The following is a 16,461-nucleotide window of genomic DNA, read 5'->3' on the forward strand; positions in this document are numbered from 1 at the left end:
GAGGCCGAGTTTCTTAACCACTAGGCTATCACTGCAACATAGCACTGTAGAAATGGGAAAATGATACCAAACTGTTCGTTATTAAATACCTGGAACCTGAATAAAACACAAAATAAAAAATCCAATAAGGATCATAATTTATTTATAAAATGATATATACACTTTACAATTGACCCATCGACATTAGCTTGACGGGCGCAATATAGAATCTATATTATGTACTAATAATAAAAAATATCAACACTTGTGCCCAAATTGTAACAATAATCTTTTTTTTATCAAATCATGAATTTCATTCGTACTTCAAATGTATATAAAATAATACTCCAAGACAATACAAAATTATACAAAATAATCGAACATGACTTGATTCACTATGCTAGATAATCACAAAATTATGCAACCCATTCTAATATGTCCCATCAAACTAATGACCACACTGATTGATGCATAAATGCATCCTACACATCCGTCTCATTGGTAATAATAATAAAATCTAATATTTACAAGTGCTATTTACATGTGTTTATTTCAGTTTGACTGTCATTTATCTGTAAAACACTCCATATATTCATTTTATTTATTGCTTGTAATATAACTCCTTCATTTTTAACTACAACAGCATAAAATGACAGAATATGGTCCGATCAACCAGACAATGGAATCATAACAGTTTTTAACAAACTTAAAAATAGTTTCATGCAATCGGGAACTACCTCATTAGAATCTGAATTGTGACGTCCAAAATAAATGCCTTGCAAGTACTTGTATTAACGATTTTATTTGGACAATGTTTAATAAGAAATAAAAGTTTTAAGTATCTATTCATTTACACCGAAGTTTGTTTGGTATTACATATTCACACACAATATACCTCTAATAAGGCGGATGTTAAGACTACTCCGACTCTGAACGTCAATAAAGAAGTCACATACATTTCAAATGGTTACATGAACCAGACAAAAAATCTACAAGACTGTATTAACAGTTAACAACATTTAAAGGGAAATATTGGCAGGACATTGTTCAGAAACGGGTTATTTTAAGTAACATTTAAGTGAGATAACTACTTCACATTGAGATTGAGACAAACGATAATACTAATTGTAGTTTAACAAAAAATATTAAGTCCGAGCTTTAAGATTAGGTTGAAATTTCATGGTGAAGAATAATTATTCTAGAAAATCAACAACATTCACTAAAATTTCATAGTCTACTACTAGCTATGACTGCTCGAGTGACCGTACATAGAGTTCGTCATGTTATTGACACTAACAGAGGCACTGTTTCCATTTTTCTCAAGGGCCGCTAAAAAGTTCTCTAAGAGTTGAGCGAGGCCCTTCCGTTTAAACCTTAGCGCTTCTGTTATAACATCCCGCACCATTTCTTTCCGCGTCTCCACAGACCCCTTAAATAGTTTTAGTGTTTCGAATAGTTTCGTAAAATCTGAAAAAAAAAAATGCAGTTTAATAAACGGTTGCTTATGTATGTTTTAGCATCACAAAGGTATTTCCTGTATTATAGATAGTCTCTATCGCTTATTTATTTCGCTAAGTTTACTGGGCAAAAATACAGTGTGGCGGTGGTGGTATCACAGGCGTACCATAGAGGGATCTACCTCAGGGGTCTCAAAATGCTATTTATACGCAGATCAAGATTGACACATTTAAAGATAATTAATTGCACAGTATTATAATATGAAAGGTAGATTTTTTCGAACTTGGATCTATGGCAGGAAAACATTAGTATAATGGGTATAACATTCAATCTAATGTTATTCCTGCCATAAGACATAAGTTTGAAATATTGAAATATATTTTAGGTGCAACAGAATAAACCTTGTGGTTCGACTCCGAACGTATTACCGCCACACTAATTCCGGCCTAATAACAGTGTTAAACGCTGTTCCGTTTGTCGGTGGGTACTCTATAGTAAAAGAGACTTACCTATCCAACTATCACTTGATTATTAATAACGGGCATTAATTCTTAAGGGTAACTAACAACGCATCTGTGGCCAAACTCTGGTAGGAACCTTATCTTGTCTAAGGTTGAATATCAGTATCAGTATCGCTTAGCATTAGATGGATTGCATACTCATTTTATCTATACATATTAATAAAATTGGAATGTCAGTTTTTAATATTAACAAAACCGCTTTAAACCGGTTAAACCGGTTTAAATCGTAGTAAACATGCATATGAATACACATACGGTACATACACCAAAATCTGTCTGTTTGTTCTGGCTAATCTCTGAAATAGTTCGGCCGATTTTGAAGGGACTTTTATTGGCAGGTGTAATATAAATAATAGGATGTAATAAGGAATAACTTCGGCTACTTATATTTTAGAACTAGCTGTGCCTCTCCTTCTTTTTAACGCGGGTGAAACCGCGGAGCACAGCTAGTAGTTAATAAAAAAGCTGCGTACCTCTCCCCGGGCGCCGCACCGCGCGGAACGCCTCCGCGCGCACGTCGAGGTTGTACCGCCGCAGCTTGGCCACCTCCATGCGCGTCATCTGCGGCGGCGCCGGCGCGGGCGGCGGAGGCGGCGGCTTCTCGTTCTGTACCTGAACATTATTTTAGTTTTTCAAATCTTATCTTACGCTGCTAAATAAGAACTACAGCAGAATGCAACACGTTTCAAGTACAGAACTTTAAAAAAAATATATGTTTATGTATTTCACAAAAAACATGTGATTAAAAATCACATGTATTTTTACATTACGCACCTAATCAGGTCCGAGCGGCATGCCCGAATGTGACAGCGCGTATGTGATCGAAACGCGCGTTTATCATATGACTGTACCGCAACACAAGGCGTTTATATCATGTATATACCCTCGCTTATACCATTGGCATCACGACTACAACTCAATTAATTAACACACCGCCTTAGCCCTTTTAACATTATAAGCGGACCATTGATATCGCCTCGTCAGCATTTTAGATAACATAATAAGAGGACAATCAATTTCGCCACTTAAAGCTTCTCAGCGCCGATTGCCACCCGGCGTCTAGTACGATCGCTTCTAACGTTTCTTCAACTTTGAGCAAAACCTAAATTGGACATTCCGCGACTCACCTTCCGCTTCTTCTTCTTATCCCTGGAGCCGGAGCTGTTCTCGGCGGCGACGCCCTGCAGGATGGCGTTGATCTGCAGCTCGTGCGTGTCGGGCGGCGGCGCGGCGGCGGGCTGCGCGGGCAGCACGGCCTCCGCGGGCGGCGACGGCGAGCGCGCGCGCTTGCCGCCCATCGTCGTGTACGCGTCTGTACATCGATTATTATCGTTTGTTAGTAAATGTTACATATTTTGAGCTACCGCAACTTAACGGATTTTAAGTAGGATACTAATCATTATTTATTACACATATAGGTTGCATAAATCATAATGTATCAGCACAGCATTTAATAAAAATGGCAAAATTTATTATGGGTACTACACTAAAGAGGTACCACCAATACGACAATAGCAGTGTTAAGTACTAAAATATCGATCTCGATAAACATTGCGGTAAGGACGAGACACATTTATACAAGAGTTCTAACTTTATACTTGAAGGGAGCTATGCTTTTATAGGCTCGGGTAGGACTCAAATCCTATATAGGGTTGATACAGATGCATAGGCGGCATTTCCCACTTACCATCAAACTGACTACATCAAACATGCTTGTTTACTACTTCTATTTTACAAATAAATGCACCTTTTCGAGTCAAATCTATGCGTAGTAAATAATTATATGGCCAATAATTAGATCTTTACTTTTAAACACAATGATTTAGTTATAGTAAACTAATAAAAATACAGTAAATTACAATACCTCCATTGAGAAATGGTTTGATAACGGGTGGTAGATTCGGAGGTGCAGAGGCGGGTACGGCAGATATTGGTGATGCTGGCCCAATACTCGACCCGCCTGTGTCAACGTTAGGAGGCTCCTGCAACTTATAAAATAAAAAAAAATATTAAATCTTAAAATGTACCAATGTTATACAAGTGTACCCCTAATAGTTACAAACATTTTATAATAATTATATAATTTAGACTAAAAAATAATTTCTTAAGGACTTTCAAGTCACCGTTAAAGAGATCCTAAATGTATATAAATATAGTGTAACACAAAATTAATCATCCAATTTTATTTTTGAATAACTTTAGTAATAAATAAAAAAAGTGATTTTGCCATCAGCGTTGACACACTTTTGCGCTCGTTTTATTACATTTTTTTTCCTTAAGATTTCCGCCGGAACTTCGCATTCCATTCGAATAATCAAAATCAAAACTAAAAGTACTAAAATCAATATTTTGAATAGACTTTTCCAGTCACTTGTTACTGGATAGTAGTTTTAACAACATAATTATTTGTCATTTCAGTGACACATAAATAGTAGTAATTTGTCTGTAACATACCTCAGGCGGTCGTCCTGACGGTAGGTCGGAGGGAGCCGGCGCTAGAGGCGAGGCGGGCCGTCGCGTCGTCACTGGCGATAGGGGTGCAGCGGGGGGCGGCGACGCGCTCGGCATCGGGGAGAGCGGGGACAGCGGCGGCAGCGGCGACGGGCACAGCGCGGGCGTGGAGGGCCGCCTCGCCACCACGTGGTGCGGCAGCGGGCCCGCCTTCCGCTTGGGCGGCGCCGCGCGCGGGGAGTCCGAGCCGCGCTTGGACGCGCCGCCCCCGCCGCTGCCCCGCACCGCGCCCATCGGGTCTATGTCCGCTTCGTCTACCATCATCCGCTGGAAACAGTATGAAATAATGTTTACTTACAAATATAAAAATACATTTTATTTTATACAAAGTATAACTACAACATCTATCATCAACTATCAGGTGATTTGCTATTGCAAATCAGCAGAAAAAAATGTTACGCGTATTATAAACAAAATGGCTTGAAACTTAGGAATGTTGTTTGATGATGTAGTTCAAAGACAGAATATATTAACTATTCCCCATCATCTATAATATCATACAAGATTCACACAAAAAGATTCTTTTAAAGAACTTTCAGTCGTGTTATATTAGCGATGTTAACATACACTGCCACAGCGAGTAATAGTTATTTTCTCATATGCACAACAATTTTGGTATATCTGAAACTTAAACCTGAGACCCCCATTGAAAGGTCACGCTTTAACCACTAGGCTATTACTGTCTTAAACCCTAACTGGGCTTAACATCTACATACTAAATAACACTGTATAATATACCTTGTCTATCTTGAAGGGGTTGCCGAACATATGCTGTCGCACCGGCTGGGACTCGATCTCTCGCAACTGGGGCGTCATGCGCTTGAGGTACTCCTGGTAGTTGCCCATCTGCGCCACCGGCATCGAGTGCAGGCTGTCCTCGTCCACCAGCCGCGTGTGCGCCAGCGACGGCTGGAGGAAGTTGGCTCGCATGCGGACCACCTGGAATACAGTTTCATAAGAATTTGAAATACGAAAATATAGTACTGCGGTACTCCACTACTGTAGAGACAAGATATTATTTGTGTGCTACTGAATTTCCCACTTTGTTTTTGTAGTGCTAAACAGTGAGAGAAAATAATATGTAAATCTAGATATGTGACATAATAGTTATAATTCTCGGAAAAGTAACTATGTTCAATTGTTCATCCCTCAAATAATCCCTAGATAAATAGTGTGCGACCAAAGATTTTGCTTTGGTCTCGTCTTCTTTTGATGAAAACACCTTCGACTAAACCTTTGGCTAAGCCATTTAACGATATATTTCGAATTTGGCTTTGATAGGAAATCTACCTTTAGTCAGTCACTATAAGTAAGTAACCTTTAGAAACAACTTTTTAATGTATATCATACAATAATATTATAAATAAATTATTGTCTATGTACATTTTCACTTATTCCGTACCTGATCTAACAAATCCCTCCTTTGTATGTCGAAAGGGTTCCTATACGTGTGCGTCTGTGTTTTGTGCCTGCCCCGCGAGAGCCCCACCACGAAGCCGCCGAACTCGTTCAATTGGTCGCGCAACGCGGTGAACTTGTCTTGCAAGCACGGATGCGTCGTTAGATCCTTTTTGAGCGGCGATCTGGGCACCACTCGCACGCTCTCCGCTATCTGAAATTGTAATTCGAAGATAATAACAACAAGTATTTGATTTACATCTCTCAATACCAGCAGTATGTGGTTCCCCAAGTTCAACCACAATGATGCCTGTAATGATGTCTGTTTATGTAACAAAAAGCATTAATAATTATGAGCATGATAAAAGTCTTTAACACTTTAACAGCAGAACTTTAAGAACATAACGTAAATGATGAAAACCCTTAAAAGTCCGGATTTTTTAAATGAGTTTCTCAATAAAATTTATCGAAAGAAATTAAATATGGGAAAAATAAGAAAACAACCTGACAAGGTTTCGGAGAATTATAATAATATTTTTTTTAATCATTGTAAACTGCAAAAACATACCTTTTGACTATTCCCATTATTAGCTTTATTAAGAACATCAGCGCAAAGCTTCTCAAATTCGATCTTAGCTTGGTTTTTCAGTCTTTTCAAATAATTCAGTACAGAGAAGCTAAGCGAGTTGTCCTGCGAGTCGGGAATCAGGGTTTGCACTAGAGGCGCGGACGCGCCCATCTTTGTCAATGCTCTTCGCAGAGGCTGAAAAAATTTAAAAAGTTTGATTTAAATTCATAATTTAAAAATAGCTAAACACATCAAAATTTATAGGAGAAGCAGACGAGCATGCAGTCCATCTGATGGTAAGGAGCGACTGTCGCCCAAGGAGATCTGACATCTATCCCAGATAAGGTAAGATTTCTACAACAGGTCAGCTACAGAAATGCCGCAACCCCTGAGGACTGACTGATGTATAGACAAAACACAGCTTAAATCAGTGACATTAAGAATGAGTACTTTGCATGGAAATTCCTAATATAACAAATGCGTACTAAAAATGGACACAAATGGTAGGTCTCTCCTAACACTACAATGAGTGAACATTATCTTATCAAGTGTTTCAGAAAGATGTGTCATCCTACACAGAAATTACGTTTCAGTGACTCAGCAAATCAGTAGTCAATATAATTTATTTCATTTAATATACATATAATACATCAAAAATAGTCTCACCGTCACATAATAAGATGGCATCCTGTCCAAATATTGTTGGAATGCTTGTTTCCATTCAGGTGGCGGTTTGCATCTGTGAACCTTGAACAGATCGTCGAGCAACGGCAGAAGCACAGGATAGTTGTAAGGTAACACAAAGAGATTGACGCATGTAAGATTCGTTGAAGCCTTCAGGTAACCAAATGGTTGGCTCACTTCACTATTCTTGCATCCACTGGCAACGAACACCTGAAATGTGAGAGAAAGCATTCAGTTAATTCATTGTTCATTAATCAAATGTTCATTGTAGTTAGGTTTCATATATATCTCAGTACCATCATGCGGGCGAAATGCTAAGGACATGTCTCCTGTCAGTATAAGAAGGATAAATTCTATTGTCTATACATTGATGAAGGGCAACTTAGTAAATACTTTTCACACCTTCACAACCATAAAGGTGACCCACAAATATTCATGTAATGGCTGAATCTCTTATGTCCCACTCGAGTCGGCGACTTTAATTTTATTGTTTTAATATTCGTAGAAATAATCGATAAAATTCGATAAAATTGTTGGCTATTTCTGGACAGCGCGCCGAACCAACACATCAATTCTCTCTAGAACTACATATTCAAACAAGACTCTCCACAGTTTGCTTACAACGGGTCCTGAAATTCTTCGGTCACATAGCACAACAAGACCCAGACATCTTAGGGAAGTTGATAGTTGTTGGTCAAGTGGCTGGTACGCGTTACAGAGGGAGATCACCAACACGTTCGACAGATATTGTTAACAAAAGCAGCGACACCACGATCTACCATTCCATGGAAATAGCACAGAATCGCACTACATGGACGACCATCATAGACAACGCTATTCTTGATGGTCACAACCATCAAGAATAGCGTACTCAGCTCAGTTTTCCTCACTAGCAAAACCAATCATGAATATCATGAATGAACATGAATCAATGATCATGAATGAATGATCATGAATCAATCATGAATGAACCAATAAAGATAGTAAGAATGAATTATACACACCTGCCAACAGATGGTCGGTTGTTTCCTAGCCAATATGAACTGGGTGAGCGGACTGGGTTCCAGTTCGTACTTGTCAAATGGTAGGTTGTCGATCACCATTGGTTCTTGACTGGAACATGTGAACTTGACCACAGGGTGCGCTGAACGTGGTGGCTGAAAAATGTAAAAAGAAATATGAAATAATAATAAATAATAAAATCACTAGATTAAATCAATTCATATAAAATTTATTCGTGTAATAATATTTTCCATCAAACTATTTACTTGTGCTTAAAGGAATATAATTTTTTTTCCTTATTATGGTTAATTCTAAGAAATGTTGATGACTAAGCAATACCCAATATCCCACAGACCTGTATTATACAGGTTTGTGCTATGTCCCTTGTAATAAATTTTATCACAAATTACATATTTCTATAAAAAAACTGATGTTTATCAGATTAAATGATTTTTTAAATTTTGTTTCTGACTAACTAAATTCAACAAGTTATGTGAATATTTCAATCAAATTACGAAAAAAATAATTTAATTAATTAACTAATTCTTGACATAAATGTTAATGGAAAAAACTTGAAACTACTTGAACTACTTGAAACTACTTATTAGCATTTATACAACCAACTTAAATTTACCATACAAATAAATACAATATCGTCATTTATATGCAAGAAATCATGAATAGTCAGTGATTCATCAACCATATAAGGGAGATTCAACATACTTACAGTCATAATTAATATATTGTTAAGTTATATAATTGTACACGATTTGAATTTTTACGAATTGATTTGTTTGTTCATGAATAGCTATAAAAATAGAAATCAAAAATTTAAGAGTAAATCATTAGCCTAAATTAGCACTACCTGCAAGATTTGAACATTGGGTTCATCTTTACACATAATCATTTTGCTCAATCGTTCGGTTAATGAATCATTCAATTTCATCTTACACACTCACCAAAGACGGCGCATTGGGGTCAGGTCGGAAGGATTCTGGTATAGGCCAGAAGCCGACCGCGAAGCCTTTCTGAGAAACGGTTCGGGGAACGTAGATAAGCCGTCGGCAGGAGTGCCAAGCTTGAGGTGTGCCACTTGTTACTGGCGCTGTACTCGGTCCCGGTGCTGGGAAAGCGGAGCCGCCGTTCCATCGCTGAAAAAAAGAAATTTATAATTATTATATGGGACACTCAGATAATTAAAATAATAACACATAAAAATTAAATTATCCAATATGTCACCCCTATATTATTATGATATGATATTAAATTTTGTGATGAATTAATTCACTCACATCTCGAAGAGAAATTAATGAATAATCCCTTCTACGTTAGCTAACATCGGTAAAATAATGATAAAGATTATAACACGAGATAAGAACAAAAGCTTGCTGTATACCCATATACATATTGTATACTGCGGTAAAATGAATCATAAGCGACAGTTCCTTAAACATAACGAGACAATGGCCAACTCGTACCTACAGGTTTATTTAAAAGCTTAATTTTGGACATTTTTAAAAATTTACAATTTAATGTACATAGTATCAAATTGTTCAATAACTTGACGGTCATTGAATACTTTCTTATGCAGCTTTCGGACATTACAATGTTTCGAAGTTATCAAAGAGTACACGCTCGCGAGACCGCCTGCGTGTCTTTATCAAAACGATGTGAAAATATACATACAATGATGGAATTCATTTGTCTCTAACCTGTTATTAGCATTCCGTGACTCATCGCCCATGTTAGATTAAAACTGAATTAAGTATTGTATGTACTTTGTATATCTCACACATTATTTTTTAAAGAAACTGTCCTTTGGTAAATAACAATAAAACGCTTATCTTCTTTAAAGTTTGCGTAATGTTTTAGGTTGTTTTTTACGTTGGTTGTAAAATGAGTATTAGAACCCTTTATCAAAGGGATTTTTTCATTAGATACCGACAATCGGTTAAAGAACTCTTACAAGAACCCTTGATTTGCCCCGATTTTTAAACTTTAAACCTTCTCAAACATTCTTTTTTATAACAAAACAGACATTCAGTTGTTACAGTCCATCAAATTAGAAAGATTAATTAGGAAGAACAAATAAAGATATTGCATTTTAACAACGAAAAAGTACTTAAGAATGTCTATTAAGTAAATAAAATCTCTCGCAAAGATTACCCCTCCTATGTCAGATCATTATAACAAACATTGTATAAAGTACATTCTCAAAAAAGAAGTAATAGGAAAATAAAAATAAAAACCCACCCCATTCCGCTCAGCGTCGACAGCGTCAATTTCCTTTTCGCCATCTGCGCTGATGTCGTCAGCTGTTTCCCCCTCCCTGTTGTTCCCTCCATCGATGGGCGGTGGGTCCGGTCCTATCTTTTCGAAGTTTATCACCACCCCACTCTGGACCTTCTGCACCAGGCTGTCGATGCACTGCATCAGCATCCGATGAGAGGTAATGCAGTAGGAGCGACCTAAAATACGAAAAGATATGAAATTATTTATCTGACTAAATATACGAAATAATTAATAATATACACAGTATAGTTCTTAGAATAAGTGGAATTATAAATCTACAGTGTATAATGTAGCCAAATTAGAGATAAGCCATAGAGACAGCAAAATGCAACAACATTTAATATATTAAGATTTCCCTTCTTATTATTTCTTATACATTATTATGCGCATTCAGAAGCATTCAGTTAAGTCCCTCTCAATTTCTACAGAGACTTCCTACATTATTATACAAGCAGAAGGAAGTCACGTCACTCATAGGAACATTCGTGTGGATGGTATCATTAATTGTTATGATAATTATACTACCTCTAGTATTAGTGTTACATTAATATATCTTAAAAATCTATAAGTAGCACATATGTTTTATTAAGGCAACAATAATCAATTTCTTAAAGAATTGATATTCAGTTTTTTTACATAGAGCTGAGAACTATCACCTGGCGGTAAAAATTCCACATAACCCACCGCCATACCGCTCTTACAGTACTGGGTACCTTTTCAACATTTTCCCTCGTCAACAAAAAATGTTTGTACCACAAACGTTCACATATTATTAATATAATATTTTTCTAATGTTTTTTTTTAGAGGACCAGAATTTATTTAGACTTTTATAGTAACGATTAAAAAAAGATATCTATAAAAATATAGGGCTTGTAATATTTAGCAGTTTAGCAGTATATTATAAAAGTGAAGTATGAAATTTTGTTTTTGTGAATTTATATGGTGGTGACGTCACCACAATCAACCTACAAAAAATATAAACATTTTTGTATATAACTATAACCAATTTAAAAACCGTTACAAGCATTAATCTATATTTAAACCTTAGCAAAAGAACAAAAACGTAACATGAAAATAAATCAAAAACATTAGCATTTTCCCTATACTGTGTATTCCAAAGTGTGATATCATTGTAACATAAATAAAGTTTAAGGATATAAATATTATAAATATCTCTAATATAAAAGTAATAAGCTCAAGTTATTATTAAAACTAGCTTTAAGTTGCAAGTACAACAATGAACAAACTTTTCTTATAACTGACATTAATTTTAATGAGCACTCAGCTTGCATTAAGGCCATTGTATTGATTAGATATTCATAAAAGGGCGATAAGTGAAAATAATTTGGTAAATAATAAACTTGCATAACTTTGCATTATTATTTACATTATTTTTAAAAAAACAATGTTTGGTATTTTTTTATAAATAAGCTTGTAGCTAAGTTGATTATAGATTATCAAACTGCACATTCAAATTTATAATTAATTTAAAGAACACACTATCAAAGACAGTTTCATATAAACATTGTAAATGTAAACAGTTTTCTATTATTTCTCTTTAGTGCAAAACATATCAAATGTCACAAAAACTCATATAGTTATTGTGAATGCCTTGACAATACATAAGTGAACTAGCATCAAAAAACTTGTTGAGCAGGTTTTCAAAGGGCTTGCTGATATTCCCAGCCTGTGAAATAACTGTTGTATGAATTTATTTTAATGTGCTATAATACCTAAAATGGCAAGACTAGTGTAATAATTGTCACAGTCAATGCTTAAAATCTTCAAATCCATTTAAATTTAATTATCAAGATGGATTTATATGTATATGTTTATGTGCATGTTCGATTGCAAGTCTTTTGATGTTGTCACAGGTAGTCATAGGTCTGTTCCTACAAAAATAGCTGACCTAGGCTTAGGTGTAAATATAAGCATATTAAGGCATGATGTAATAATAAAATTTTATGTATAATCCAATTGTAAAATAAGTACAATTTCTATATAAATTTTCGATACAACTTTTACTGTTAAGGTTGTACTTACATACATATTCATATTGACAATTTCTGAAGACCTATCCTAAATATTCAATAGACTTTTTTCACATCTAAAATTTAATTTACCACTTAGCCATATACGAGTAAAAGCGAATGTCTTAAAGAATATTATATCTTTAACCAACTTAAAAAAGGAGGAGGTTCTGTATTCGGCTGTACTTTTTTTTATTAAAGTATGAATAGCAAATAAACATTGAGTCCAACTGATGTTAAGTAACCCTGTCACCCATTAACAGCAGTTTGGGGATTGAAACACCCCAACAATACTGGCATAAATCACTGTTCGAAAGCAAAATAAGGTGTGTTGGCAGAATTCGTTTGCAACAAATCAAAACAAAGAATCAAATCTAATGAATGAGATAACAAATAATATAAAAATAAGATATAGAATTCAATAATAAAATAGATTTTTAACTAACAACTTAAATGCAATTATTAACTAACAACTAAAGGCAACTTGTCTTACAATTCATTTCATTTTTATCTGTATTGTCGCATTTCTTAGCATAGACAGACTAGTTATAGATAAGATGCCTCTTTGCATTTAAATATAGATTTTACTCTATTTTACATATTTGGTACACGAAAGGTCTTGTTATTGTGTTAATACATACCATATATGTATCTTCCCACAAGATGTTAAATAGTGGTGAATCAGATGTTACTAGGTCAGTGTAATATGACCTGTATAGAATTAACAGCATGTTGTGTTTCAAGCATTGAATCAATGATATGACGAAATAGCTTAATATTAAATTGATAAGGTAATTACCTCCAGTAACTTCACACATAGCATCAATGGGTGATGAGTCTGAAGGCACAAGGCCAGTGTCCCTCTCCACAGCAGGTGTTCCGGCCAGCCTTAGCACCAGTGAGAAGAGCCTTTGATCCCAACGGAATGGTTCTCGAGTAAGCTCCGATCCGGGTATGGGGCAGTTCATCGGCAAATTGAACTGGAAAAATACACATATTTATAGTAGTATGATAAATAAAATACAATGCTCTCTTATTATCTTATAATAAAAGGATTATAGATTAACATTCACATTGTGGAGATAAAAATCAAAAGACACCTCAGCTTATTTGCAATTAAATAGCATAATGCACTATTGCCTAAGCTCTTCTTATACTGAGAGTAGAATTATATCCTAGAAATTTGACAGTACTGAGTTTAAATTAATATTTAATTGAATATTTTTAAAATATACTATTTATTGACAACTTATAATTGATGATTTAGTTTTAAAATACTATATTACTTGAATGAGTAACTATTATAAAAAATTATAGTCTAAGTTAGATATAAAAAGAATAACTAGGACAACAAATAACTTAATATTAAATATTTAATTATTTAAACAAATAAGACACCTATCTGCATGCTATATTAGGTATATATTGTAACCAATTGATTACAATATATACCTAATATAGATGTTTTTATAATATATAATTATTTCAGAGAATTTTTACCATAACAATAAAAAGTGCACAATGCTCAATTTTTGAACAACATAGAAAATCTCGGTGTCAGAACACCATTAAAAATCCTATTTAAACCACATAAAGTGCAGATAAGATATGGGCAGCAATGTTTAAGTTGATAAAGGCATCTAGTCCAACAAGTTAACCATTTCTGTAAGTAACAATTTGACAGCACTGTTTATTTTAGTAAAGTTCATTTCTGTTCAAATAGTTATATTCAATTATATTTGTTATAGTATTCATATATGTAACTGGGTACACTGCTTACAAACCCATGTATACAGTTATTTATAAGAAGTAATGACTTGAAATGAATTAGGCTTAATGTAGTTCAATTGAATGTTAAAATTTTCTTTAAATAGCATAATTGGAATGGAGTGCTACAATACAATATTACTTGTCTGCTTTTATTTATTATTATTTATTTTATAAAAGTGGTAGAGCTCTTTAAAATAAGAATGTGGGTTGCACAGCTACTGTGGACTGTTTGGACTGCTTATGCCACAACAGCATTTCTATGACAATAGATAATAATTGGTATGCTAAATTCTAATCTCACAATCTTGCATGGGATGCAAGACGTTGCACTAAAAATACTTTCAAAAGAATTTTGTATAAATTTTACCAAGATGCAGAGGAAAATACTGCAATATTCTGTTAAGAGTTACTCTCTTCATTGCATTAAGAGAGTACAATAAAGGAGATGTTATGACATCGGCCCACTCTTGTTGACTCACATCACAATACATACATAGTCCTAAGCAGAAGTGTCTCGCATGGCCACTTCAGGCATCTGGTCTAAATACTTTTCATGCTCCTAACCAAATTAGGAATATTTATATTTATGTAATGTACAAAATTCTAACTGAAGAGAATTTTATGTATCTAAATATAGAGTATTTGAATATCTTAAAATCCTCCGAGTCCACATTTATGCTAATAGTAATTTTCAAAACGAATGTTGAAAGAATTCTATATTACACCATTATATTAAGAAAATATATTTATGTAGTTAAATATGCAATGAATTTAAAATAACCATAAGAGAAAATGAACATTAAGATATGAATTGGTTTACATTACATCCTAATAAGAATTCTATTTGAAAGAAACATTTTCTTATTACTACATCCAAAATAGTTATTAATAATAGAACACTCACTTCTTCTTGGATGCCTGCATTGCTTGACAGTTTCCCACCATCAGTAATCACAACTATCACAGATGGTTCAAGGTAAAATGGACATCTCCCTTGCCCATATGTATCAATTCCAGTCTGCATTCGATTTATATTCAATACGTCGAATGCATGCTTCAAAGCAGCACCCATCGTTGTCAAACCAAGGCACTGCAAATTCTTCAATTCATTTATAAATGTAGCTAAATTCTCTTTCCAACCGGCCTGAAACACATTATTTTGGTATTAGTATTACAAAAACAAACTGTCGACAATAAATGTAATCAATTTATAAACAAGATACATCGTAAAACACGACGCATTATCAATGTAAGTATTATAATTTCGTATTTCCCCCCAAATCGCCATTTCGTTATGTGTAATTGCTCGACCAATGAGAGCGCTGCGAGAGCGCAGTCGCGAGCGCTATCGCGAAGGCAGCAACGGCGGCGGCTCGTCCTGTTTACGTCGTGCTGTATATTTCAGTAAATTTCGCACTTTCTGAGTATGTAAATGTTATGGTTTGTAGATTACAGTGCTTGTCTAAAAAAGTCTACAGAACCGGCCTCAACATGGATGTATTTTATCTAGGTATAGACCACTAAAATATCTCCAAAAACGTGTTCACTCTGATTTACTAACCTTGATGTTCGCGGGTGGCTCTTCGAAAGTTAGTAGCATGTATCTATCTCCTCTACTTTCAGGAGATCGTTGACGAACCTAGGAAAAAAACGGGTTTCACAAATTAGACGCGATAAACAAATCGATCACAAAAACGGTTGAAGAGTCGATGACACCACACGTACCTTTACGAACGTTTCCACAGCGCCCTTGGCTACATCGAGCAATGTTGGGCGTCCGCCCAAATAAGCTCTTTGGTTCATAGAAGCTGATGTATCTATTAAAAAGACTATAATAGTCATCCTGAAAAATTCCCTAAATATCCTAAATACATAAAATATGTGCACGCTATTATGAACTAAGAACTAAAATGGCCGCTACATCGTTCAAAACTCGCTGAGAGGCGACCGTCCGACAGCCGCTTCGACGAGCAGCTGAACAAGCTACGCCACGAAGACTCCAAAAGTACCACGTGACCTAATCATACGTTCGGATATTCTCGGCCTCCAATAGAAAAACGCTCGGCAAAGATCGTTGCCTGACAAATATGTTGCCAGTATTCATTTTAAAAACTACTATTACTTTTAAAATAAACCATTTGAAATATCTTACTTATATTATTTTGAATACAATAGTGACCATATCTATTTGCAAACAATTATCTTAAATAATTAACTTTGTAAAAGGTTCACAAAATTGAATATATT

General features: G+C 35.1%; 1 protein-coding gene across 2 annotated transcripts; it reads right to left on the minus strand.

Annotated features, from left to right (window-relative positions):
* Positions 1-113: 113 nt before the first annotated feature.
* IntS6 (integrator complex subunit 6) lies at positions 114-16,073 on the minus strand. Of its 2 annotated transcripts, none has more exons than XM_073088500.1 (16): positions 15,940-16,073; positions 15,776-15,853; positions 15,119-15,358; positions 13,244-13,424; positions 10,375-10,589; positions 9,081-9,272; positions 8,124-8,276; positions 7,102-7,329; positions 6,436-6,630; positions 5,872-6,081; positions 5,208-5,408; positions 4,413-4,736; positions 3,823-3,940; positions 3,086-3,270; positions 2,432-2,570; positions 114-1,446 (listed from the first exon to the last, which is right to left on the minus strand). In XM_073088500.1, exons 1-16 carry the CDS (start codon positions 16,054-16,056, stop codon positions 1,220-1,222), a joined length of 3,003 nt encoding a protein of 1,000 aa, XP_072944601.1. In that variant the 5' UTR covers positions 16,057-16,073; the 3' UTR covers positions 114-1,219. The 2 variants fall into 2 exon arrangements, with proteins under 2 accessions (XP_072944601.1, XP_072944593.1); XM_073088492.1 differs by having other exon boundaries at positions 3,823-3,946.
* Positions 16,074-16,461: the final 388 nt, after the last annotated feature.

Source organism: Epargyreus clarus, unplaced genomic scaffold (assembly GCF_041222505.1).
Source record: "Epargyreus clarus isolate Ecla_fem2 unplaced genomic scaffold, WU_Ecla_fem_2.2 ptg000003l, whole genome shotgun sequence".
NCBI lineage: Eukaryota > Metazoa > Arthropoda > Insecta > Lepidoptera > Hesperiidae > Epargyreus > Epargyreus clarus.